At 40.3% G+C, this 18,718-nt stretch overlaps 1 protein-coding gene across 13 annotated transcripts in view; it reads right to left on the bottom strand.

Moving 5' to 3' along the window:
- LOC105932254 (protein tyrosine phosphatase receptor type M) overlaps positions 1-18,718 on the bottom strand; it is a 263,775-nt gene that overhangs the window by 109,498 nt on the left and 135,559 nt on the right. For all 13 annotated transcript variants that reach the window (XM_036138466.1, XM_036138464.1, XM_012871320.3 and 10 more), the window contains exons 8-11: positions 18,237-18,545; positions 14,439-14,548; positions 8,426-8,627; positions 5,467-5,569 (exon numbers count right to left, since the gene is read on the bottom strand). In XM_036138466.1, the coding sequence (XP_035994359.1) occupies positions 5,467-5,569; positions 8,426-8,627; positions 14,439-14,548; positions 18,237-18,545 (724 nt within the window). The remainder of the gene's footprint in view (positions 1-5,466; positions 5,570-8,425; positions 8,628-14,438; positions 14,549-18,236; positions 18,546-18,718) is intronic.

Below are 18,718 nucleotides of genomic sequence, written 5' to 3'. Positions count from 1 at the left end.
TATACACATATATATATATATATATATATATATATATATATATATATATATATATATATATATATATATATATATATATATATATATATAAATGGATATTGATTCTTTCAGCAAATGTTTATCTAAAATATCAGGAGTTTTTTTCTGCTCAAGTGGAATGGACATTTGTTCTCTGTTTGAGGCAGTGATATTAAGCGATCTTCCAGTGCAGCTTCCCTTCCTGTGTCACACAGGAACATCTGATACTTCCAACTCAAACGTCTGGCGTTTTATTGCCTCCTAAACTCAATCAGCATGCAAAATCGCATTATCCAATCAAGCTCGGTGCTGCTCTGCTGCACAGTGCAGTGGATCCGTGTCTCTCCCGTGTCAAGCCTTTATTTTATAAAGCCTTTACAGTTGATTTCCTGAAATGTTCAGCTTCTAAACGAAACACCCACCATCGCAGGAAAAAAAAAAAAAAGGCAGGAATGGACGAGGCAAAATTTAATTGGAGATCAGGGTTCCTTAAAGTTTGCTGCAAGTTTACTCCATGTCTTTCTGTCAAGGTGAGATTTGAGCTTTAATACCTACATAAACCACTGACTTAATTGAAGGACAGACTGATTGATGGACGGACAGACATACAGACGGGAAAATGGACAGAAACGTGAATGGAGAGATGGACAAATGGTAGATGGAAACAGATGAATAGGTGGCTGGACAGAAAAATTAACGGACACCGGAGGGATAGATTGAGAAAGATGGACGAACTAATGGACGGATGGACATACTGACAGACAGAGGGATAGATTGAGAAAGATGGACGAACTAATGGACGGATGGACATACTGACAGACAGAGGGATGGATGGATGGATGGATGGATGGATGGATGGATGGATGGATGGATGGATGGATGGATGGATAGATAGATAGATAGATAGATAGATAGATAGATAGATAGATAGATAGATAGATAGATAGATAGATAGATAGATAGATAGATAGATAGATAGATAGATAGATAGATAGATAGATAGATAGATAGATAGATAGATAGATAGATAGATGGGCAGATGGAAAGAAAGAGTTTGACGGACAGAGAGAAAGACAAATGAATAAATGGACAGAGGGGTGGCTAGACAGACAGATGGATGAAAAGTACAGATGGATGAATGGAGAGAGAGGAAATGAATGAATGGATAGATGGATAGATAGGTAGGAAGGTGAGTGGACAAATTTAAAAGCAAACGGTTAGATGGGTGGACAGACAGAATGGTGCATGGATCTGCCATGGAACCCTGTTATGTGGACAATAGTCATCCAATGGTAAAATGGCACAGTAGATGGAGATGGAAAAAAATGGACCTGAAATGATGCGTGACCTGAAGACAAAAGTGGGACGATCAGAAATCAATGTGATTTCCACATTTCCTGAGATTTTTTGGATGCACAGACTAATCTGCACCATTTTACAAATAAAGTAAATACAGATGCAAGGATTCACATCAAGTCCAGCAGATTATAATCTGTTTACATGTATGGTTGGACATGGATGGATGAATGGATGGATGGATGGATGGACGGACGGATGGATGGATGGATGGATGGATGGATGGATGGATGGATGGATGGATTACATATGCAGACAATGAAACAAGCATAAAGTCTTGAAATACAAATATTGCTCCATATACTAAATCTCCCTATACTGCGAACTTATCCAGAAGTAGAAAATACAATTATCACATTTCCAACTGCATAGGAACACAGAGACATGTTGGCATTCCTTGAATTCGGGGGGTGGGGGGGGGGTGTAATCACAAGATCCCCCATAAACATTCAGGAAAATATGAACCCCTGATTACTCCTCTGAATAAAAACCACTTCTTAGTCACTGTCAGTTCATCAAAAGCCTGCCTCGTCCCTCACAGGGCGAAGGTAGAAAAAAGCCCCTTAAACGAGCACGGCAGCATCCTTTCTCGGACCTGAATCCCAATCTCTCCTGTTTGCTGCCCTTTACCGCTTCCGCTCCTTTTTTGCAATGCATATTTGAAAACAGCGTGCGCACACGAGGAGGCCGCCTGCTGGCCTTTACGCCCTCGGAGATTGAAGAGAAGTGAGAAGGTGGGGAAAGGAGCTGCGGACCCGCGGACCTCTAAAGTTTAGATGAGGGTGAGGCTCCGCTGTGATCAAAGGCTGCCTCAATTAGTTCTGAGCGGCGGCGGTGCCATGCGGTGAACTCTGCGGATGAATATTTTTTAATGGAATATCTTGGGACTCATTAACTATTCATGCTCTGCAAAAAAAAAAAACTAAACATCTGTATCAAAACACATTGTTTTCATTGTTCTTCAATTATTAAACATGCACAGAGTGTAACCGCGCTTTAGATACGTAGGAGAGCATTTAGGCAAGGCGTCGCTGCAAACTCCTCTCTAAGATCGGGCCTACAACCCAAATATCTGTGTTTCTTTTCAAAGAAGCATCTGTTTTTATCTTTCCTTTTGGTGTGCAACCCCCTTCTCTGGTAAACAGCTAAGCAGCCCCAGTCCTCTAATGAGTGGAAGCTCCCACTTTCTGAGCCTCTGTTAATTATAATTAGAGCTCTGTAATTACTCCGCAGAAAGAATGGCAGCCTGCGTAAGGCCATCTGAATTGTACCTGAGAGAAAATTAAAAAGCCATCACTCTGTCTTACTTGCCCGGGCTTCCACGTCGGCTGCTCGGGCATTTATCTGGACAGCTGCACACACGGTAAACGTGAGCTGACAAGCCTGACTAAAGATCTCCAGGCTGTAATCTTTAAAGGACCCACATGAGCTGATAGTGTAAAATTGAGTTTTACAGCAAGCCCGAGTGTTTGTCACTCTCCTTTAAGGCGTTGTGGAGCAACTGTGTAGAGGGGCCCGCCATGAGGGAGTTTACTTGTTATCCTGGCGAACCTACAGTCACTGGCAAAAGTGCTCACTCCCCTTGAATTTGTTCCATATTTTGTCAGATAATAACCAAAACTTGAAAATGTGATGTCCTTTTGTATTCATAACCCAAATATTTTGCAGAAGCCCCCACAAGGCAACTTAATCTGCAAGGTTATGTCTCTACAAGCTTCGCACATCCAGATACTTAAATATCTGCCCTCTCTTCTTTGCAAAGTAGATCAGGTTTAGTCAGATTGGTTGGGAAGCGTTTGTGAAGATTAATTTTTGCAATCCAGTCCCAATCTAAAATTAGCCGCACCCACTAAAAAGCCACTTTGGAGAGTGCCTTGAGGTGACATGTTTCATGAATTGGTGCTCTATAAATAAAATTTAATTGAATTAAAAATGTTTCAATCAATTTTCCCTCCTATTTACCTCCACTTTTCTTCCCATAAAGTGACCAGCTTCCCTGTCTTTGCTGAATAAATCCATCTCTGCTGCAAGATGGCGGCCACCAGCCCATGTGACCAGGGAGGCGGTACGTTGATCACTACTTGCATGAAGGACTAAAGGTTCAGCGTAGGGCTGGACAATATAGAATAAAAGCATATCGATAAAATAGAACTCATATTGATCGATGTCGATATTTATTAAAAAAAAATTCTAAATATACATTTTAAGTGCAGCCCTGGGTATTTTAGCCTGTTGCTTAGTGACCTATTTTTAAATAAATGGATTCAAACACAGTCCTTTATTCACCCAACTTTATACGAAAACTGTAAGAGTTAAAAAAGAAAAAAAGAACACGTGCTCTCTGAACTCTCTGAAGGCTAATGGAGCTTTCCTTAGTTTGTGATTGGTTTGGAGGATGTAATGACTGTGGTATTAACCTACATGATGGGCTGGAATGCACTGTTTTTTTATTGAACTTTTTATTGACCCCTGTTTTGTTATTGGAATATCATCCAGCCCTAGTTCAGCGTCATTAGTTTGAAGAAAAGCCTAAAATGATTAGGACATCCATGCCCATGATGGGTGTATGAAAACCTCTGACTGGAAATGTAGACCTCAACGTTCAGCCGAGACTGTCAGCATAAACATCATCTTATACATCGTTGCAACACGATCGGCCATTCGTGTCACCAAAACCAGACAATCTAGACGCCGCCTTCTAGTCTCCAATGCTCGATCCAGATTCTTGGAAAAAAGGAAGATGCAGCAGAGGGTTGGCAGATGGCTGCAGCTAGATCGTACACATTCAAACTTTAACAATGGTCCCAAAATATACCGTCAGAAAATATGGAAATACTACCAACTATACCCATGCTAAAAGTAAAAAAAAAAAAAAAAACAATACTCTCTAGCAGGGTAGAAAAGCAAGATTAGAATATGAGGAGATCAGGAAGGCCTGGTTTTCACTAATTAACTGAATTTATTTACTGTTTTGTTGTTAAATTAAGCCTTTTCAGTTACATAACTGTCAGAACCAAAAACAAATGAGGATTTCTGTATAGCGCGTCATTTACTCCGGACATTTTTCAGTAAAGCAGAGCTCTGAGGAGATGCACGTAGCGGTGTAGGGTTAAAGCACATTAGCCTTTCTCTGCATGGTGCTGCAGCTGCAACATGCTTGACATGAGGGCCCTGCTGAGAACGGTGAGGGGAGCCAGAGCAGTCACTGGGAGGGTCCCTAACCTTTGATTAGGGTCCATTTCAGAGCTGTGATAGGAACAGGCCTCTTAGCGTTGTCAAAAAAATCCCAAAGCCCTCGACCTTAACCTCTGAAACTGCTGCCGTCAGATGCCCCAGCGCCAGAATCAGAACCGCCACACTGCTGGAAGACCTTCTGCCTCGAGCTGTTTGGATCACTTTATCACCTATTAATAATGTTGAACTGCTTAATATGTTATTCAGTGTGCAATGAAGTGACAGTAAATTAGTTTTCTTAGATTATGTTGACTAATTAGCGTGCTTAAAATTGGTTGTGCCTTCGGGGCAACTCTTTTTAAACTTTGAACGGAGGTAAGATATTATCCCACTAAAATCCATCTGCCCAATAAGCCCCTGCCAGACACCTGCAGGGGCTCTCATGGGCCAAAATAGTGGCATTCATGCAATGAACGTTCTTTTTAGAAAGGAAAATACCTGCACCCTTTCCTTAATAATGAGTAATATATTCTGCACCAAGCAGGCTAAATTCCCTCACTCCCCCTGAAAAGCTGCGGTGGCTCAGGGTGGGCAGCGTGCTACATGAAAGACGCGTATATGAGAGAGTTCCTGGAGCTAGCCTGGGTTGCACCAAGCTTTGTTCTCATCTTCAAAGGCTAGGCTTCCTTTTCACAGGATCAAAATCCGCAAACAAATAAAGCTCAGATGTGTATGGTAAGGCGCTGAATTCCCTGGTAACTTACTTTCACGGTGGGGGTATTGATAAAAACAAGCTCTTTGATAATGCTTTGCTTGTTGATGGTAGTTCTGTGGGTTTTCTATACGCTGCTTTGTTGTTTTTCTTTTCGCTTCTTCATGCTGGAGAGCATCGTCGGTGTCGTTACTGCGGAAGCCTACCTGACAGGCGCGCCTCTGCTCTGGGCCGGCTTAAGCAGCACAGTGACCGTGCTGTCCGTCTGGTTCAGAGAGGTCTCTTGGTCGTAGACAGGCATGGAGGGAGCTAAAGTGAGAGAAAAAAAGCAGTAATGTTAACTGCTGCTGTTTGCTCAGAATCAAGGTTTTCTTTATTTTCTTGTACACAGGTACAACTCAATATATTTTCCTTTTTGACAAAGCATCTAGTTAGAGTGTCTTATGTTACCCTGAAGTATATCTATAGTTATGCTGCTATAGGCTTAGGCTGCTGGAGGACATCAGGTCTATTTCTCTCACTCTGCTGAGTTCTCCTACTGCTCTCCAGTTTGCATTGTCCGTTGTTATTTCAACTTTTAACTTTTTGTTCTCTCTCTTTTTCTTCATAGAAGGTACACCTGGTCTGGTGTTCTGTTAGCTGTGACACCATCCAGGGTAGACAGATCACCCGCTATTACCATCTAATGTGGAACAGATTCCTGGATCAATGTGTGCTTCTGTGCTTATTGTGTCTCTGCTCTGTCTTCTCTAACCCCCAGTCGGTCGAGGCAGATGACCGTTCATACTGAGCCTGGTTCTGGTTCTGCTGGAGATTTTCCTTCCTGTTAAAGGGGAGTTTTTCCTCTCCACTGTCGCTTCATGCTTGCTCAGTATGAGGGATTGCTGCAAAGCCATCAACACTGCAGTCGACTGCCCCATAGCTCTACGTTTCTTCAGGAGGAGTGAATGCTACTTGTCAAGACTTGATGCAATCAACTGGGTTCCCTTAGATAGTTTTTTTTTGACCAATGTGTATAATCTGATTGAATTTGACTTTGTAAAGTGCCTTGAGATGACATGCTTCATGAATTGGCGCTATATAAATAAAATAAAATTGAATTAAATTGAATAAACCTAAATATAATTGAAAAGGTAATCAATTACAGTTTGTAATCTGCTGAATAAGTTAAATATTCTATCTAAATTACATCACCACATTTATATAAATGTTTTTTTATTAATTATGACTTTTCGTAAAAACAAAACCAAAAAAAACAGTGTTTCTGAAATTCTAATGTATGAGAACAAAAAAAGATTTTCAACACAGAAATGTAAGGTTACTCAAAATCCTGTCTATATCTCGATACATTAAATGCATCCAATCCAGGGTCAGGACTCCTAAATGCATTAATCCATCAATCCGACGCGGCACAGAGGCAATCAGTCTGTGGGAGGCGTTAAGGACGCCCAGGTGGCAGCCTTCAGTTCAGCTGCATTGTTCGGCCTGGTCTCTGTCATCTTCTTCTTCCACCATAAGCTTGATGAGGTTTAGGTCAGACGAGTTGGCCGACCAGCCAAAAATAATGATAGCAAAATAATCAAAGCAGATGTTAGTACTTTCATCAGTGTAGATGGGCTCCAGGTCCTTCATATAGAATGAAATCAGCATCCTAGTGAAGCTTTCCATCAGAGGGATGCTTGAGGTATTTTATAATATCCGTGTGGATGACTGCGCTGACTTTGTTCTTGATGAAAACACCAGCAGATGACATGACTCCTCAAGCTGACTATGGAAACTTCACACTGGACTTCAAGCAACCCCGCTTCTGTATTTTCTGCGGCTCTCCACTCTTCCTTCAAACTCCACGCATTCTGGGGCCCAAACGAAGCAAAACGTACTTTCATCTGAGGAATGGATTATGAAAAACAAAGCAACAGTCAACCCCCTTCGCCTCCTTAGACCAGGTGCTTCTTGCATGTCCTCTGGTTCAGGTCAGGCTTAAGTAGAGCACTAGTTGTCGCCCATGTCAAGGACACATTTGTGTGACACAGATCCAGCCAAATATTCCTCAAAGTCTTAATCTTTGTTTCAACCTTCTTGATTTCGACACTCTTCTTTTTGCCCCCTTTTTAACCATGTTTTTCTTCCACTTAAACGTTCCATTAACATGCTTGGGTACAGCACTCTGAACAGCCAGATCTTATGGCACTGGCCCTTTCTGGTGTATCCTGTCTGAGGAGGTGGTCAGTGGAAGCCTGCTGGACAACTGTCAGGCATTCATGCCCCCCCCCCCCCCCCCCCATCATAGTGTTGGCCATAAAATAACATTTCTGCAAGAAAAATCCTTTTTTTTTTTACTAGTTGATCAGAGACATTGAATTTCGGGTTTTTGCCGTGCATAGAACACAATCATCAAAATTAATAGACACAGATGCTTGAAATATTTCTTTGTACAACAAATTGATATTTCATGAGAGTTTCATCTTTGTTATCTACTACTGTTCAGAGCAGGCCCGTATTAAGACAATGTGGTGCCCCTGGGCACTATACCTCAAAGCCCCCCCCCCTACCCGTGCTGTCCTCCGGTCAAAAACATCAGACATAATCAAGGGGATTTCTGTAATGTAATTTACTATTTACTATCTTACACAACTACATGTAGGCATATGAGCAGTGAGCAATATTCAAATATCTCATTTTAAAATGTTGAAATAAAAAAAAAATCTTGATTTATTTATCATTTATTGTTATTGTGACATCAGTGTTAACAAAACGAATAATGCATGGTCTTTCAACAATTTCAAGTAAATAATATAACAATTTATGAAAAATATATTTTTAAAGCATGTGTCATGTGGTGCCCCCCCCCCCCCCCCCCCCCCCATGGTTGGTGCCCCTGGACACTGGCCCACTGGCCCTTATGGATAATCCGGCCCTGGTTCAGAGATATTCTAATAATCATGTTCTATCTTTATTTTGATCACGTTTTAAAACATTTTAGTCTGTAATCAGCAAGTAAGTTCTGCAGAACCGCTACTTCCATGTTCAAAAGTGGTTGGACGTGATTTAGATAGTTTTTTTTTTTTAGGCTGCAAGAGAAACAAAATCTTGGGCCTCCATCTCCAGCTAATGTTGGACAACACATTCTGCATCAGGACTGGCCTCGCCATTGACCCTGCTGACCTGAGATCTTGGTGGTGAACTGGGTTATGACAGGGGGGCCGTAGCCCTTGGCTGTGCTGGCACGCAGGGTGAAGGAGTATGTGGAGCCCGGGTAGAGGCCCGTGAACACGTGGGTGGTCTCGTTGCCCAGCTTCACTGCCTTCCCGCTCTGGTTGGAGAGATCCAGCTCAGGGTCAAAGGAGCTCACTGCTTTATAGGAGATCTAGCAAAACACACACACACACACACACAAAAAATAGAAAATTAACATTCTTTCGAGTTGCCCTGGGGACTCAGGCTTTGCTTGCTTTTTGCAAGACAGGGAAAATTTATATACATAAAATAAAATATGTCATGTTTAAACATTAAAAATCTAGGAGTATTGTTATCTTGTCTTTTTTTTGCCCTTTGTTTTATTTTAGACTTAAACGCAAGCCAACTTTACAAGCCTTTACGCTGAGGTCTTTTGATAGAACGACAACGAGTTAACATCCTGTTCAGATTCACCAAACAGCTGCAATTACTTCAGCTGCATAGAGGCATGAGCAGGAAACTGCAGTTGAAGTCAGTTTTTTTTTTTAATAACACCATTAAAACTGTATTTTTGTCACAGAATTCAACAATTCAGACCGCACCGCGGGATTGCATTGTGGAGGCACAGCCTCTAAAAGATAGTCATGCAAAAAAAAAAAAAAAAAACATGCAGAAATGACCGGTGGAAATGGTGACTGTAAAAGCAGTGGCATGTTTTCAAGTGAAAGACGGTGATTTCAAAGAGAGACGAAATACTCTAATGTATTACTCCTCCATTAATAAACACAGCGCGCTCTGGAGGGAAGCATTAAGGTGAGTGTTTTTGTTAATATCCATTTTGAATAATTCGAAAGTCCTACTTTAAGAAAATGCCTCTGCACGTAAAAAGGAAAACCTCCATTATAATTCCAATTAAGGGAGACAAAAGGAATCTGGAGTGCTGCATAATTTCTGTCCATCAAGTTTCGAAATGCTTCAAGGCTTTCTCATTTAGTCTTTGTCTGTGAAGTGAGTCTGTGATGCCAAAAAACCAATATCATAACACTGCAGGCAGAGGGGTTGGGAATGACTTGTCGACACCGGGCACATGGGCAGACTTTAACAATCCTAATAGATCTGACGGGAAAAAAAAAAAAAAGGGACAAAATTATTTGAGCAAATTAATTTGGGGCTAATTTGACCCGATACATCAAGCCGTTTCATTTTCTGCTCTTACGTTTTTCCAACCCGAGGGAGGTAAATGTGGAATTTGATGGCTTTCATAACACGTAACTGATTTTACCATCCCCTTGATATTTAATGGGGAGATTTTGAAGAGAGAAAAAAAAAAACATTTGGAGAATGTGTCCAAAATGAGGAAGAAAGGAAAAATGGTAAAATCAGATTGTCTTTGTAGAGTGTGCTGCCAGACAATCTGACTGCAGTTATGTATACAGATGGTACTCCTATAGCACTTTATCAGGTCTGAGCAGCGCTTTACGCTACATTCAGTCACACATTCATAAGCTGACGGTGGTGAGCTACACTTTAGTCACAGCTGCCCTGGGACAGACTGACAGAAGCAGGGCTGCCATACAATTGTCTAAGTCTCTTGCTCAAAGGCACAACACTGAGGCAGGCGGAGCAGGGGTTCCAACCAGCAACCCAGGATTGATTTCTTGCCTCTGTGCTACTGTCGCCTCTTACAAAGTAAGCATGCAATGATAGATCCAGCTCACAGATAACATGGAAGCCAATACTGGCTTCACCAGATTAAGGAAAAAGCTTCTTTGTTTTTGCACACGAAGTAAAACAAAAGTATGTTTTAAAGAGTCTGTAGTCTAAGGCTGCGTTCACACTGCAGGTCTAGATGCTCAATTCCGATTTTTTTTAGCTGAAATCGGATTTCTTTTAGGTGGCCTGTTATACTAATATTAAATGCGGCCGCCGTCAGATTTCTGTCTGAACGGCTCAATACCGCAAAGGGATCCGCACGCGCAGATACCAGAAGGAGACGTCACAAAGCAGCGTGCTGCTTATGGAAGCAATGGTAAACGTAATTGTTTCTAGAAGTCAATAAAGTTCTGTTTAAAAAAAAAAAAAACTTGAAAAGAAAAGAAAATGTGGATACCGGCCGGCATCTCTCCTTGTTACTATTATAAAGCTGTTGAGCAATAGGAGCCGAGAATATTAAGACCACATCGTAGTAAGACGAAGAAAGAAGAAAGCAGCACAGCTATTAACAACGGTCTTTTATGGAGCGCTAACTGCCACTGCTGTGTGTGGATGTGTAGTGGGAGACAGGAGATTAATGTGAAAGATTAATAAAATGCGAGATGACTGTTCAGACTGCGGATGCTTTGAAAAATATCCCGATATATATCTGAATTAGTACTACAAATAGAAGTGGTCCAAAGCTGACTTTTTTGGGGGGTGAAAAGTTCGGAATTGGTCCGTTCACACAGCTGTGAAAAAGACGGATATGGATCGCATTTCCCTGCAGTGTGACTGTAGCCTAAGCTCCTCTGCACCATCACGATGGCAAATGGAGACAACCTTTGGGATTGTTGGTGAAGATTTTCAGTCATCCAGGTCATTCTAAAAAAGTAAAAAAACAAAACAACTGGACTTTTCTCCGAAGTTTGAAGACGTTTCGCTTCCCATCCAGGAAGCTTTCTCAATTCAAATGTCTGGAGTAATGTGGAGTTCCAAGCTTTAGATTATCCCCAACAAAGGCCTTGTTGTGGCTCAGATGACATGCAAACTGAACCGAAACAGGTCCACCTGGGGGGATTCACCATTACTAAGGGGTGGACCTGTGAACCTGTGGGATTGGCCAACAGGATAAAAACAAATTTTTTGTGTTTGTTGAAACTTAACCTTTGTATGTAAAAAAAAATTAAAAAAAAAATTTCTGCTTTAACTTGTTAACTTAACTGCAAAACTTACAAAATGCCAGACTGTGTTTTGTGTGGTGAAAAGGTTGTAACCGGGCCATTTACACTGCCGTGATGGGATTTGGGTCGCGTTTCTCTGCTGTGTGAAATTAGCCTTAGTCTTGAATTTTGTATTGAGTTAAATGTCCATACATGGCTGATTATCTTATTAATTGTCTTGCAGTGGTCCTAATTCCAAAAAAGTATGTCAGAAGCTCTTTTTTTCTGTTTGCACAAACAGAAAAATTATAATAATTCTTAGAGCTTCCTGGAAACAGCGGTTATGTCTGCAGCAAAGATGTTGCATGTACTGTAAGCGACTCCGGGTTTATAATCAGCAGAACACACCAGTCTTTCTCTAACCAGATCATAGAGTGATACCTGGAGCAAACTGCTAGATCGCTGACTGTCTTCATCCGTCACCCTCTTTTAAACAAGATGATGTGAATATTAGACATACATCTCTTTTGAAATAAAGACAAATTACGGTTTTCAGTGTATTAAAACCTACAAATGCCATGATGTCAGTGACTTATGGCTTTCTCTATCCTTTATTATGCCGTTAAAGCTTTTAAGACGGATTTAATTACTGTGCCATATGCATATTATTATAGCCTGGAGTAGGTGTTTTATAACGTGAAGAACATTTGCCCCGAGATGAATGTGAGCAACCCTGACAGATCACCAGTGCAGACCAAGTAGCAGGCTCTGAATGCTTTCACCTGCAATCTGAATCTTTCACAGAGACAAACAACTGAAGGATGTTTCTCTAAAAGCAATTATGCACACAGCAAACATGGCACTCTTTTCTTCCCCCCCCCCGCTCTCCGCCGACACACCCCTGCACACTTTATAACTGCGAAGCAGACCCGACACCGCACTGCACACTTGACTAAACAGAGGCTTTCAGAGAATAGTTTATATCTGAGTGACCTGATGGCGAACCCGTCAGCCAAAGTGGCATATGGAGCGGCGCAGTTTACATTTCTTTCACTGTTTAATCCACCGCGCTTGTAAGAGGAGCAGAGCTGTCAGAAGAGAGCAAACGGTGACAAGAGGAAAGATCGACTGAGGCGAATCAATCTGTGGGACAGGCTGGTGGATTACTTCCACCTTAAGCTGGTTAAGGTCGGTGTGTACATATAATGCACCGCAAGTTTCTGTCGAGACTCCATTATCCATTAGTAAAGAAGCTCCTGGACAGAGTTGGCTGAAATGAACTGTGCCATGTTTAAGGTTTCAGAAACTGTATTTTATTACGCGGCTGTTGCAGCATTTTAAGCAGATTCAGACTGAACCTGTTCCATAAGTACAGTGTCATGAACACGTTGCCCTCTTAAAGCTTTCTTCTGTTTTTCTGTCCCACCAAATTTCAATGTCAAACACAATCTGAGTAAATGCAAAGAAGCAGTTTTAACATCATGGTTTCTTTAATTAAAGGGGAAGAGGAATTCAATCCAACCTGACCCAGCGTTAAATTATATTTGCCCCACTTGTCTTTTTTTCCGTGCTTTGGTTGCTTTGCACTGATGTTCTTACTCACCTTTTGCAGACATGCCAAAAACTGCAGAAAGTACAAAATAGCCAATGGTGAATGGTGCGTGCGCGAAGGAGTGGAAAAACCAGCCGCAAAATAGGTTGCATGGTAAACAAATGGGATGAAATGTAAAAAATAAATAATAATATTTCAATAATTTTGTATCAAATCAATTACTGATGGGAAATAGAAGAGTTTGGATAGATAGTTCCACTAAGCATAGCAACAGTATGGGATAAATAAAAACATAAATATTTTTATATATTTCTAAAGCAGGAAATAGACCGGGCGCATAACGTAAGCGGCGCGGCTTACGGGCGTGTTTTTACAAGCGTAAATTTACACCAGACGCCGCAAAGTACGCTTCACAACTGCATGTTTCTGTGCAGAGAAGACCTTTCGCCACATGGAAAGAGCACCAAGTAGAAGGTGCACCTTTGCCTTTCTTCTGCTAGTTGGCGAAGGGCTGTGAGAGGAAAGGCAGAGAGCTCAGGAAAAATGACACAAGATGTTGTTTTCCAAACAGGAGCGTTTGCCAAACAGGAGCGTATATACCTCTGAAATAATAACATGAAAGCCAATATTGTTTTTTTCCAAAAGAAGTAAAAAACAAAACAGCTGGACTTGTTTTCCGTAGTTGAAGACGTTTCGCTTCCTCTCCAAGAAGCTTTCTCAATTCAAAAATCTGGAGTAATGTGGAGTAACAAGATTGTTTGGGCAGTAGTATAAAGCTTGGTACTCCACATTACTCCAGACTTTTTGAATTGAGAAAGCTTCTTGGAGAGGAAGCGAAACGTCTTCAACTACGGAAAACAAGTCCAGTTGCTTTGTTTTTTACTTTTTTTGGAATGACCATGACCTGGATGACTGAGAATCTTCACCAGCATAAGCCAATATTGGGTTGACCAAAAACGTACACTGTGTTTTAAAGAGTCTGTAGTCTAAGGCTGCGTTCACACTGCAGGTCTTGATGCTCAATTCCGATTTTTTTGCAGAAATCTGATTTTTTTTGAGGTGGGGATTTATACTACTATTAAATGCGGACATCAGACTTCTGTCTGAACGGTCAAAGACCGTAAAGCGACCTGCATGCCTGGGTAACAGAGGGAGACGTCACAGAGCAGCGTGGTGTTTGTGAAAGTAATGATGAATATAATTGTTCAATAAAGTTTTGTTTAAAAAAAAAAAACTTGAAAAAAAAAAAACATGGATAGCGGCCAGCGTCTCTTGTTGTTATTATCAGAAAGGTGTTGAGCAATGGGAGCCGACAATATTAAGACCACATCACAGCGAGACAAAGTAATGTAAGAAGAAAGCGGCACAGATATTAAAGATTTTCTATGGAGAGCTAACCACTACTGCTGTCTGTGTGTGTGTGTTGTTTTTGCGGGCGAAAAGATCGTAACCGGACAGTTTATACTGTCGTGAAAAAGACGGATATGGGTCGCATATAGGTAAAAAGATCGGATTGGGTTGCATTTCCTGCTGTGTGAACGTAGCCATAGCACTGCTTTAACTGTTTAATGTGGTTTCATTGGTGCTTTCGTACCTCATACTGTGTTATGATCCCATAAGTCTGCGCTGGTTCTCTCCACTTCAGGATGATCTTCTCCTCATAGGTACTCCCCTGTATGGAGTCCAGAGGAACAGCTCCTGGCACTGTGGGGGAAAAAATATATTTTTTTTTGTTCACTAAACTGGTGGTGAAAATAACATTTACAGCATTACATTGAGTCAAATCTAAAATGACTGTCCTTGGAATGAATTTCTAACCTTTCTAAACAAACCAATCACTTAATGCTACATTTAATCAGTCGCACTCACAAACGCGCGCATATTCATTCACTGATACACAAATCAGTATATGAATGCCTTGCTCAGAGGCACATGCAGCATAGGAAGCTGGAATCAAACTCACAACTTTTGGATTACAAGACGACCACCCTTTCTACTGATGCTGTCAACGTGTAAAAATTAATTTTTAGCCATATCCGTTTGATGTCAACATTAGAAGTAGACATCCACCAATAAAAACAGCCCCAAGTTGTCATTTCTCTATTCATTCTCTATTCATATAATGCATTAAAATGAAGAGCTCCCCCCATTTTTGGTCAATAAACACACAAGTCAACAGCAGATATTTCAATTAACCTTTTTGAGTTTATATATATATATATATATATATATATATATATATATATATATATATATATATATATATATATATATATATATATATATATATATATATCCAACAAAGTTAAGAGAAAAATGCCTAATACATAAAACCGGATGATTTTGTAGTTCCTAAAATTTCTGCTGGATTTCAAAATAATAAATCAAAGACCCTACAGGACATTTTCTTTTCTCTGTTACAGTACAATACAGTTTCTTTTATACAGTCTTTGCAAATAAATACAATTAAAATACTTCACTCACCCAGGTTTATTTTTACTAAAACATTGTTTCAGAGATCTGCCTTTTTAACCCCTGGTGTGAATAGCTTTCATTCTGGAAGTGGGACAAAATGATGTGGTTGGTGTTTTTATGTTTTCCATTTCACCAGGATGTATCTTGGAGAACTCAACCACCATCACGTTCTGTCTGTACATGCTTTCCCGCGGGGTCCAAAACAGACAGACACTCTACGCAGTCAGATAGCAAAGAACAGTTGCCACTTTTAAGTTCCCAGGCAGAGATATGTGAGCCAGACATGACTCTCTTTTCGTCATCCGAGCTTGTTTGTTAGCTATCAGGCGGCCGGGGTTCTTTCAGACTTCAGTGGAGATCATTTCCTGTATCTGCTGAGGCAACACAGAACCTCTTTCATCTTTGAAGGAGGCGCAGCAGCAACACAACATGCCTGTGTCAAGCTCTTCAGGAAAAAAAAAAAGGTGTTCAAACCATCTCAACAGCCCAAACTGTGTAGGAATTCAGTGGCAATTCCTTATTGTTGTGGCAATAAGCAACTGTTTAATGAAAATGGTAAATAATGCAGAAGAATTGTTTCTGTGAGTTTTGTTAAAGTTCATTCATTTTATTGATTTGAAACTAGCAACACTATCAAACGATAGAACATCACATTTCTCCATTGGGAATTTTGGGAGTTATGACTTTAATCTTGAAAACTAACCCTAAGCCTTTAAAGGACAAACCAAACAATTTAGACTTAGGTATTTAAGTGAATATCATTACATTAAATTCACCTCTAATGCAAACAGCCCCTTCACACTATTTAATATTTTTTCTATGGCACATAAATAAATGGCTTTTAATTAAACAACGCTAAAGAATTGTCCTTATCTGATATTGCCAGGCATGTCCCCAGCTGAGCCAGGCATGTCACATATTTTAAAATGTGTCATGAAAATCCCCTGTTATGAGAGCACCATCATTTGTGCATCTGCAAATGTTGCACCAATGATTTGATAGTGATAGTCCTTAATGCTCTGTTTACGCTGATAAAGATTGACTCACCTCGGTATACTACATGCTCGAAGTTAATGGCTAAACATGGGAGCTGGACATATTTTAATAATTCAGCTAATAAGCATAAGGAGCATTGAATAATCAATAACTAAGCACGCAACAGATGTCATGTGAACCCCAGGTAAGCCATTTTACCATATATCCAATAAAGTATGGGCGATCTTTGCTTGCAACAACTTGTATTTCATATTATCTGATGGATTAAACAGGTCTCTCTCCAAAACGGCACTCACCTGTTTCACCAGCAAGTTAACAGAAATCAAGACCGTACATGTTTGCACCCTTCATTCCAACATAAACAATTATATTAAGCAGAGAAGTGTCATAAAGGTGCACTTTATTCATATATATGACAGAAGCTGATGTCACACAATGCTTTTAATTGTTTGAGGTTTGTATACCTGTTAAAGTTGTTTTTAGATTTAAAGATACATTGTAGGATATGAAACTGTAAAAAATACCTATAACATAAATGGGCAGCTTATGGTTTTCAAATGTGCATGTTTAGTTTTCTTTGTGAGACTTTCACTATGTTTATGACTCCACAGAGTACCTCAGTGAGTGTGCACGGGCAAAGATGAAAATCATTCTCACTGGATGAATCTTGAAAAGCTTCCTTCCTAATTCTGGGTTATTATGGGACATCACAGATCAAGATGGCTTCTGTAAAGTCTGTTTCCCAAAAGGAAGGGGGGTGGGTGGGTGGTTTGGCAAAGTTTAACAAGACTTTTAGTGAAATATAATCTCTTTTAATACAATAAATTATGGACGTCAGTTCTAACACATGTAGACTTCAAATGTTTGCCTATAAACTAACAAATGATGTCAGGCTGGTGTCATCCATCCCAACATGCAATACTTTGTTTCTTCAAACTTAGTCGAAAGCTGTTTTAAGCAAAGACATTCCTAATTAATAAAGACGTTTCTAACATGATTACAATACATTATCACTTCTGTCCAGTTAGCGATTTGTAAAATAGGCATAAGTGAAAATACTCATATCACCAGAAAAATGTATAATATGGCGTAATTGGTTTTATTAAAAACAGAAATACATCAATTGCTCTTACTGTTGCTGAAATACTACATTGATTACAGTTGTATTAATGTTATCCAACACATTTACCTATTGTAATTCTGATTTTGACTCTCTTAGTGGTAGTGTTTGTGCAGAATATTTTACCATGTGACTATCCAATCATAGTTATAAAACCGTGATACCCTCCAAAAGTAATTCCTGGAAAATGGAAGGTGATAGGTGTTTTATTTCCACTCTATGATTGCCAGTGTTTTTTCATAAACATAATGTACATATGTACAAATAGACAAATAAGGCTTCCGTGATCATTTCAATATTAAAACACAACCACCACAGCACCTTTTCTGGCATCTTAGCTTTAGGAAAGGTATCACGGAAGGCTTGAGTTGTCCTGAAACCATAGCTTTTAACAAAATTGGTTTGCTTTGACGATAGTAACCGGCCCATGACGTCAAGAGGAATGTTTTGCCATATTTCATATTAAAATGCAAATCTATTACAATTTAGCAAACTCTCTTTATAATCCAGGGATCCCAATCTATTTCTAAAAAGTATTTAAATCTGTGGGGTTTAATTTAAGAATTAATTATGTCTCCATAGTGATGAAAATGCACTAATGGCACGAGGAAGATGTTTATTTCTAAAAATAAACACCCAGATTACTATTCAGACTTTCCTATTTTAATATATCACTACTGGTAGTACCAGCGCCACATAGGTATTAGCGCTAGTAGTTATATATAGTGTGGTAGCACTAGTAGTATGCTCTTATATGTAGATATAAGAGACGTACGTTTCATTTGATTGGGTTGCACTTACCATCTTCGTCTGTCTGAACCTCCAGCTCGGTGCTCTCTTTCACGCCCTCCGGGTTGTGCAGCACCAGCTTGACACTGAGGTTGGTGAAGGGCGTCAGGTTGTGGATGGTGTGCTGAGGGTCACGGCTCTGGGCTTCGTAACACACCTCCTCCCTGGTCTCCTCCTTGCCGGCCACTCTTGAGCGGTACTGGACGGTCAGGTTGTAGCTGTGGCAGCGGGTCACGTTGTAACCCAGCGGCTCCCAGCGTACGGTCACCTGTCTGGACTGGATGTCCACAACCTCCAGGCGCCGCGGGCCGTGCATGGGCTCTGGGGAAACGGAGAAGGAAAGAGGTGTGAGCATGTAAATTGTTAATTAGGAAATGAAAAAAAAGGACAGGGTAGAATATATCCTGGACAAGAGGCAGTGGTTAGATATTAGCCATAAAAATAGCTTTTATTCATATTCAAAAGGCTGTATTTCTTCTGTTTGTGATTCAAAA

The sequence above is a fragment of the Fundulus heteroclitus genome, chromosome 6 (genome assembly GCF_011125445.2).
Source record: "Fundulus heteroclitus isolate FHET01 chromosome 6, MU-UCD_Fhet_4.1, whole genome shotgun sequence".
NCBI classification, from domain to species: Eukaryota; Metazoa; Chordata; class Actinopteri; order Cyprinodontiformes; family Fundulidae; genus Fundulus; species Fundulus heteroclitus.
Note: the sequence above shows the minus strand (reverse complement) of the source record. Positions and strands in the feature narration are given on the sequence as shown.